The following is an 8,482-nucleotide window of genomic DNA, read 5'->3' as shown; positions in this document are numbered from 1 at the left end:
CATTGTTCATCAACGATGTAGTTTTGATAGAAAAACAAACATCGGAGCAAAAGGTCCTTCCTTAATAACAAACTTTACAAAAACGTACAGCCTTCAACGGTAACATTTTCAAACTTAACAAAAAAATTTACATTTTACAATGTTTTCAGTGCATTTCACAAGATGTCACATGACCCTCCAGTGAGAAAGTTTTTTTTGTTGAGCTCTAAAGCGATCCAAAACGGCAATTACACAATGTATTATTGGCAGAAAAATACATGTACACATTGTCACTACATGTACACGGCTTTAAATAAAAACAGACTTTCAACAATTCTGAATGATTGGCAAGTTCAAATGGTGTGTTCTTAACAACACATTCTTAAAGGCAAAATCAAGTACAATATGTAAAAAGTCGAGGTTTCCTGCATAATTTATAAGCAGCCTGCAAGAAAGACCAACAAACAGTAGAACAAGAGTTTTTGAAAGTGTGGCTCCTTAAAAACGGCACATAACGAAGCAACTTTAAAAACAGTTGCAATCGGGAAGTTTAGACCCTACACACAAATCAATGCATTCGGCGGACATGCTTGTACATGTACACGTCATCCGGATCAACGTTAAGCTGTTAAAGGTAGTCTAAAGTTGTCATCCGGATCAATGTTAAGCTGTTAAAGGTAGTCTAAAGTTGTCAAATTGTGACCTGCACAATTGTTCCGCGGTCTAAAACACCCCGTGGATTTTGTTAAACAAAAATGGCAGATAGGGTTGCAGCATATGTGTTATGGGCCCTGTTTAGCAGAAAATACTGCTTAGCCAATTTGCCTTGCTAATCAAACAATGAGTTGGGACCCAGTGGCAACAATGTAATCTCAATTTAAGTTTTTTGGCTGGTTACCTGTTTCCTTTAAGCACATTTTCCCGGGGTTAGTAAGTTTTGGTGCTTACGTGCATTATGAAATTGGGCCCTGGTTACAGTTAATGATTAAAACTGCAATTGTGTGCACTGTACTTGACTGGATCTTGTGGGACTGCATCAGTATCTGTTGCCTAGCAACGTTGCATCACTACACAGCGATATGTCCTCCATGATTAACTGGGCAGCCTCCTGTGAGAGGTGCAAGACGTCCATGCAGATCTTTGTCAGAGCTTCCGGGAGCAAGACTTTGCTGAGGTATTCAAGGAACTGTGTTGGAACAAAGGCAAAAGAAACCAGCGCTAAATTTCATGATGAACTTGTGACGAAAAACCCTACAATGTCAATTACTCCAACATAGCACCAAGACTCTGGAACTCACTTCCGGATTACCTCAGACAAATACACAACATCACTCTCTTCCAGCAGAAACTCAAAACACACTTATTCTTGCTTGCTTTCCAACATCTTGACAAAACTTGACCGGCGCCTTTGAATGTTTCTCCTTTTCAGTAAAGTGCACCTTATAAATGCTGTAGTTTATTTATTATTATTTACTCGTAAGGTCTCCTTGCCTTAGAAGAGGTTAATAGAAAGACTAAGTTAAAAGGCAAGTTTGGTGCTCAATGTGTGGCATGGTGTAAGCCCCACCCCCTCCCACCCATTGTCTCTTCACTGTGTTCTGGGAATCTCAGATGTTCGTCAGAGGATTTTCAGGGTGGGGGTGGTGGAGGGGGGGAGAGTAGTGTCTTCTGTACAAGAGAGAAAAAGTGTTTTAGAGTATGGAGGTTTTTTTGGGGGGTGGGGAGGGGGCGTGGAGGATGCCATCTGCAACATCTCAGGCATGGTAACTAAAAGCCTCACATAAAAAACACACACATGGATATAGAAAAAGAAAGGGGGGAAGATTGGATACGAGACTTACTCTGTTATGCTTTGCACAGTACACCTTCATCAACTCTGTCATAATACAGTCAACTTGGTCTTCGGTGAATGGTCCGTACCAAGCCTCATACGCTAAATTCGCTGCATCAAAGAAAAATATAATACAACTTTGAGCACTAGTATTTAAAAAAAAATTGAAAATCAACAACAACAAATAAAGTAGTAGACATTAGTCCAGGTAGTAGTTAATAAGCAGGACGGTTCTTTTTAGAACTAAGAACCTACAAACATCCACCTAGGTAAAGTCTTAATCAACTATAGTTATAAATGTTTACAAAATACCTCTTGCGTATCCACCTTGCTTATAATCCAAATGCCGTTTGCAGGGTCTCTGGGAAGAAGAAAGAAACAAAGAAACAAAGTGAGATTTTAAAGCTTATGGGAGTCAGTTTAGTGGGGCGGAGATATTTTTTTTATCCTGTCAGTGTCATTTTTTTATGAAAATATTGTCAGGCCTTAAATGTTGTTCTTGGCGCGGTAAAAGGAACTTCAATGTGTCCTCAAAGAGGCGACATCCCCTCCCTGGCTTATTGCCTTCATGCCACTTGAAATAGTCTAATGGAAACCTTGCATAACGCGGAACACATCGTCTACCAATTCCACCCTTTTAGGAGTCAATTTCTTTTATGTACATTTTGCTTTCCAAAACGGCTGACAGGATAGGCGCATGTACGTGTGCTGAGCCTTGTGCAAATGGTCAATACAAACTTTTCAATTTGCAGGCAGAATTGCCAAGCTCATACAAGAAGTACAAAGCCTGTTACAGTTTTTTATGAATCTTGACAAAAGCACCACATCAAACTAATATCAGAGTGTGGGTTCGGAAGTCGGATTCTATGGTGTTTGAGTTGTAGTTTAATTAAAAGTAGATCTCATCTCACCTTGCCAACAAAAATCTCCCTCAGAAACCTCTTGTTCCTTCTCACTAGGCGCTTCAGTTGCAATGCATCAAGCCTCTTCATACATCTGAAACAATATCAACAGCACAGAGTTGGTCAGCTGTTACTAAAGCTCACAATTGTTCCATCACCGTTTTACCTCTAAAAGATGGTAGGGTAATATTGTCTCACACAAAGTCCCTTCAGCCAGAACATTCAGTGATTCCAAACAATTACATACACCAAATACAGTGTGAACCAATGTAGGCTGTTAATTTGCCAAACTAACAATGAAATTATTTATTTAGTTGAGCAAAGCTTGTCTTTATCCTCAAAGCCATTGGACCCTTTCGGTAAACAGTATTGTCCAAGCCCACCTCGTGTATCACAACTTCTATATCAAATAACAAACCTGTGAAAATTTGGGCTTAATCGGTCATCGGAGTCGGGAGAAAATAACTTGGAAATCCCACCCTTGTATCCGCGCGTTTTGCCGTGTCATGACATGTGTTTAAAATAAATCCGTAATTCTCGTTAACGAGAATTGATATTGTTTTACTGTTTTCTCAAAAAGTAAAGCATTTCATGTAATAATATTTCGAGAGAAGTATTTCACCACTACCTTCTGTAAACCCTGTAAGTTATTTGTAAATCTGTGATTTTTTTATTTTTTTTCTGTACCGAAAGGGTCCAATGGCTTTAAAGGATCAAAACAAGGGACCAGTTTATTCAAGATATGGCCAAATCAAATAGTTTAACACAAGGCCGAGGTCGAAAGAAAGTTTTACTCACTCGACATCTGGTTTGCCATCTTTGAGGCAACTGATATCTCCTCCAGCTACGTCCTCCTCGCCATCCTCCCCACAAAGGTCAACAACCTCCTCAAGATCCATCATCTCAACATCCCCATCGTCGTCGTGAAACGAACTCCGCTCCGACTCTTTGGACTTTGCTTCGCAAGTCTTCTCTTTTATCTCGGAAGAGGACCATCGACCTGACAACATGTCACTTTCCGTATTTGCTGGTCCAATTATCTTCTCTTTAAAAGGCTCCCTGCCTCCTATGTCGGGTGAGTCTTTGTTTGTGTTTGTTTGAACAGCTGCTATGGTTTCCATCTCATTAGGGTGCGACTCCCCACCGAGAACCACTTTCCTCTTTTTGGACGGTTTTTGCACATCATTACCTATGAGTCCTTCCCTATGATGACACATCCCTTGCATGTGAAATTTAGTGGAAGTTGCAGCCTGTTTGAGACCTCTCAGCAGTGCTCGCTCAGTTTTGGTCTGAAAAACATGACTATTGCTTCTAGGATCATCGACTTCTTCCGGGGCATATCCACCACCTGTAGTGTGGCAAGGTGCGCAGACCATATTGGTGTCGGCGGAGGTCGTTGGGTTGTTCGTGATTGTATCGTAGCCACTTTCCATGGAGCAAGACTCTGTTAGCATTTTCCTAATCCGTCTCCTAACACTTAAAAGAGAAAGGGAAACAACAACACATGGTGAGAAAATCTGCAATAAGCTAAATGCATATTGGTAGAGGGTGCATCTGTGCGTTACTATTAAAACTCAATGTTCAAAATCAGTAGAAACTTGTAAGGTTTTATTCTTCAATTTTTTCTTGTGACTCCAATGACCGATTGAGCTTTATCTTTCACAGGTTTGTCCTTCATGCATATGTTTGGTCAAATACCAATGTCAGGGCTCACTTTTTGGGGGGAAATCCACAATTATAAGGCTTGTAGCTCAAAACTGATACTGAACCAGAAAAATTTGATACAAGACCGGAATCAAAATGAGAAGAACACTTTTTCTACACAGTTTCACATTTGAGCTGTCTTTTTTATAATTATTTGTCTTTAGGGTAATACTTCAAGACTGCCAGACTTGTACGGTCGTAAGTTTATTGGCTCGATGTTCAAATCACTGGCCTCGGGCCTGCAATCCAGCATTAATTTTGAGCTCTAAATGTGACACATGCTTTAAGTACTATTAGAGGTGGTTAGAGCTACAATAATCAACACTTACAGCATCTTCAGTTTATCTCTCTTCTTGACTGCCGACACAGTACCGACTTTCTTTATTTCTGGACTGGTGCCCCGCTGGAAATAGTTACTGGTCCCCACTGGTTCCATGGTGTCCTCCTTGATTGTGTACATCAGCTGAGCGGTGGTCTTAAGCACTGTGGATGGTTGGTACTCGCACACGTACACATGAAGTGTCTCTGGGAATAGAGTTATGGTCGCAAAGTTGGAATCTGCAAAAAAAAAGAGTTAAAAAGTAACTTTCAGACACCATAGACGTTTTGATAGGGTGTTTTAGAATAAACAGAGCAATAGGTTTCTGGCATAAAAAAAAACCCATAATCAGGTTGGCCCAGTGGTTTCTCTCAACCTCTGTGAACCCCGGCTCTAATCCCACCTTAGACTAACAGCCATGCATGTGGATTAGGAATTCAGTGCTAACCTCACTGAGTGGGTTTTCCCCTCTTGGGGTCTGATCTTCCCTAGGCAATTTGGCATACCCCGGAGAATAGCCACCCCTGCTCTGGAGCAGTGGTAAGCGGTAAAAACCCATGGGCATTCTTGAAACGTGCAGTCAGAACCCCTTGGAACCGCCTAGGCTGGGACAGTATAAAATGACAACGGAGTACCATGGGGTAGTCCATATGTAGTCCATAGGGATAAGAGACAGAGTGTGAAACGGGGCATAAGAGAGTCTAAAAAGTCAGTATGCTGCTACTACTGACTTGTAGATTAAATAGTTAGAGCTAAGAGTAATGGGTATAAATGTTATACACACTTGTTAAGAGGCATCTCTGAGTGACCGTTCTCTTGGTGAACTTGTATCCAATCTTAACTGTGCTACCTGCAATAACCAAACAGAGCAAGTACATACAATCAAATATTTATCATTAAGTTTGGATATTCCCTCCCCAAAGGAAAGCAAGTTACCCGATCCTTAGGTCATACCTATAGACACTTCCTGTCAGCTGTAACTTACTTTATGTTCCAACTTAGTCCAGCCATGGTCCAGCACCATGGTGAATATGCAAAACCTTAACTACAACCACCTTAGTATAGAGCCCTTGCATGAGATGTCACAATCTCAAACAGCACTCTCATACAATGAGGTAAAAGGAAGACCTATCATTGGCTAAGAGTTGCGAGTTGCATGATGCGTTTGCCTGCTTCCATTGTTTTAACCTCAGCAACGCTGGTCATCATGCAATGCTGAGCAATGAGTCTAGTGTGTTTTATACATGCCTGTCTCAAAGAAAAACTTTGACATCAGTAAGACACTCTCCAATTGTTTGTGTACATTGGGATCATGGGATGTATGGGATTGCAGTCTGTGCAAGTGGTGGTCTAATAGCAGACATCATCCATTCAATTAGCTTTCTTGTAGCCATAACAAAACAATGTTTAACATCACCTTGTAGCATCTTTGGTTGTTCTTGTTTGGGCTTGACTTCTTTCTTCTCTCGCTGTCTGTGGAACCTTCTCGCTCTCTTCTTGATGTAGAACTCACTGATCCTCTCCGATACACAGTCTTCTAGTAAGGCAATTGTTTCCTTGGTTCCCAAGAGAATAAATTACATTTAATTTTGACAATCAATGGTTCAAAGGCCCTCAATAATATAATATGGGCAAAGACTTTTGGTAAATAACCAACACCAAAAGAAAACAATTACCAGCAGGGCTTAAATTGTACACTGGACACCATGCCTGAGGCCAGCAGTTTTAGTTTAAGGCCAGTAAACAAATATGTTTTTCAAAAACCTCACTGTGTGTAGGCCTCTTTATCTGAAATACCTTTCAGTTTCATAAGCCTTTTTGAGATATGGCGGACACAATGCTACAACAATTAGGTTTGGGTACATTTGTGTGTATACACCTGAACTAAACAGCGCACTCCTATTGCATCTGCCATACCTCACAAAGGCTGATTGAGTTGTGTAGTGAAGTGTAAAGACAAATGGTTTGGTTGCTGGTCTTAACAAAAACAATTCTGGTCCAGTTAACATTTAATGCAACAAGCCCCGAGGCCAAACCCAAACTACAAAAAGTTGTAAAGTTTCAAATTTCAATACCTGTCTATGTCTGTCTTGGTACCAGTTTTCAGTTCCTCCTTGGTTCAAGATGCACAAATCTAGAGAAATTAGCATCTTTCCTTTCTGGGGAATGTGTGAGTAAGTTAAGAAGACTTATTTGTTTATAAAAGAATAAAATTCATTACAAAACAGGGGGATGGGGGCCGGGGGGGGGGGGGGGGAGTTTGTGATGGTCGTGACACAAATTTTCCCTCCTGAGCAGGAAACCCAACACTTCACTTTACCATGACCAAACACAGTCAAAAGATATACCAAGAGTTTGCCGATGGTAGTGGGGCATGACAATGCTACACAATGCTCCAACTACTGCTCATAATTATTTTTAGTACAGACTAGTTTAATGTCCGACCATTTATAAATTCCACATAAGTAGTTGTTATGATCGTAACAACCCTCCCTCCATCCTCCCTCCTCAGACCGGGTGGATGAATGGAGGGTTATGACTATCGCAACTAGAATGAAAGGGGCATCATCCCTGGCATATCATGTGACTGTCACATGAATGTGGTGAATGATGCAGGGCTGTGTCACGATAGTTGCGGTAACGTAAACCCTCCGTCAGGCGGGAGGAGGGACGTTATCACAACGATGCTGTGTTTCACTTTCAGAGCATTTCTTGGGGAATATTAAAAATACACAATATACAACCAGCCGACAAAAAGCAAATTTTGCATATTTCAATCATCAACAGCGAAAATAATGAACTTATTATCATAACATAAGTTAACTGGTACGGTTTGATTGAGTGAGGGCATCAGACAACAATTAACAATAATATAACAATCAGTAAACATATCACCATGGAGGTATAATGATTTGATATCAATCATCAGTAGTAAAAAGTTGACCATCTCACTGGATGACAAGTGTCATGAAAAGTTAATTGATGGGCAGACCAAACCTGCCCCCCCCCCCCCCCCAAGTGCAACACAGATCAACAACAATTGCTCCACTAGACTAGCTCCTAATGTATCTAGTATTTTTTATATACTATTGTATTATTAAGTATTACTATATAGACTGTCTAGTATAGTGTCGCCAAGCAGTATTTTTTGTCATGTTTACCTTCAGATAATGATGGGTTTCTCTGCCGTGCTTGTTCATTTCTTCCCTGCCATCAACTTTCGGGATAGACCTTTTTACTAAAACAACATTCAACCATGGAATTCACCACCATTCAACTTCAAAAAAGCACCGTGAATTTAAACGCCCCGCCACCTCGTGACCCTGTCTTCACCACCACACGGAGGTAGTATGTAGCATGACCGGTCCGCGCGTCTAGATCAGCGCGTCTACCAGTGTTGAAGAATAGGCAGACGCGCGCAATCTAGCCGTAGCTGTAGCCGAAGTCGCCGTTTCGATAGCAACAGCGCCCCCAACCTATCTTTCTTCACAGTGATCACAAAGCTGCTAAGCAGAAACGTTTATTGCAAAATAATGGTATTTTAACGTTTACTGAAAATAATAGTGTTTTACTGTGCCTTTGGTAACGATTTCCAGAAGTAAAATTAGCTCATTACTTGATTATGCAACATCTCCCATCAACAATAGCTATTGTTATTTAGAAATGCAACAGGCGGCCCTAATACCCTCCATTTTGGGCAATTTGACAGAGCTGCCTAGCAGTTGCTTAACAGATTTTGATACTGCT

General features: G+C 40.9%; 1 protein-coding gene across 1 annotated transcript; it reads right to left on the bottom strand.

The window, feature by feature from the left end:
- Positions 1–10: 10 nt before the first annotated feature.
- LOC117292151 lies at positions 11–8,059 on the bottom strand. The gene is made up of 10 exons (XM_033774091.1): positions 7,897–8,059; positions 6,811–6,894; positions 6,153–6,291; positions 5,520–5,585; positions 4,746–4,974; positions 3,511–4,188; positions 2,722–2,806; positions 2,123–2,171; positions 1,821–1,921; positions 11–1,165 (listed from the first exon to the last, which is right to left on the bottom strand). Exons 1-10 carry the CDS (start codon positions 7,933–7,935, stop codon positions 1,016–1,018), a joined length of 1,620 nt encoding a protein of 539 aa, XP_033629982.1. The 5' UTR covers positions 7,936–8,059; the 3' UTR covers positions 11–1,015.
- Between the last annotated feature and the right edge of the window lie 423 nt (positions 8,060–8,482).

This window comes from Asterias rubens, chromosome 1, assembly GCF_902459465.1.
Source record: "Asterias rubens chromosome 1, eAstRub1.3, whole genome shotgun sequence".
Taxonomy (NCBI): domain Eukaryota; kingdom Metazoa; phylum Echinodermata; class Asteroidea; order Forcipulatida; family Asteriidae; genus Asterias; species Asterias rubens.
Note: the sequence above shows the minus strand (reverse complement) of the source record. Positions and strands in the feature narration are given on the sequence as shown.

Excerpts from the sequence above, each read along its gene's own strand:
- LOC117292151 (XM_033774091.1), bottom strand. The coding sequence starts at position 7,935 with ATGAACAAGCACGGCAGAGAAACCCATCATTATCTGAAG. Across the intron at positions 4,975-5,519 it reads TCAGAGATGCCTCTTAACAA|ATTCCAACTTTGCGACCATA; the intron begins GTGTGTATAACA and ends TTTTTTTTGCAG. Across the intron at positions 2,172-2,721 it reads GGGAGATTTTTGTTGGCAAG|AGACCCTGCAAACGGCATTT; the intron begins GTGAGATGAGAT and ends TCTTCTTCCCAG.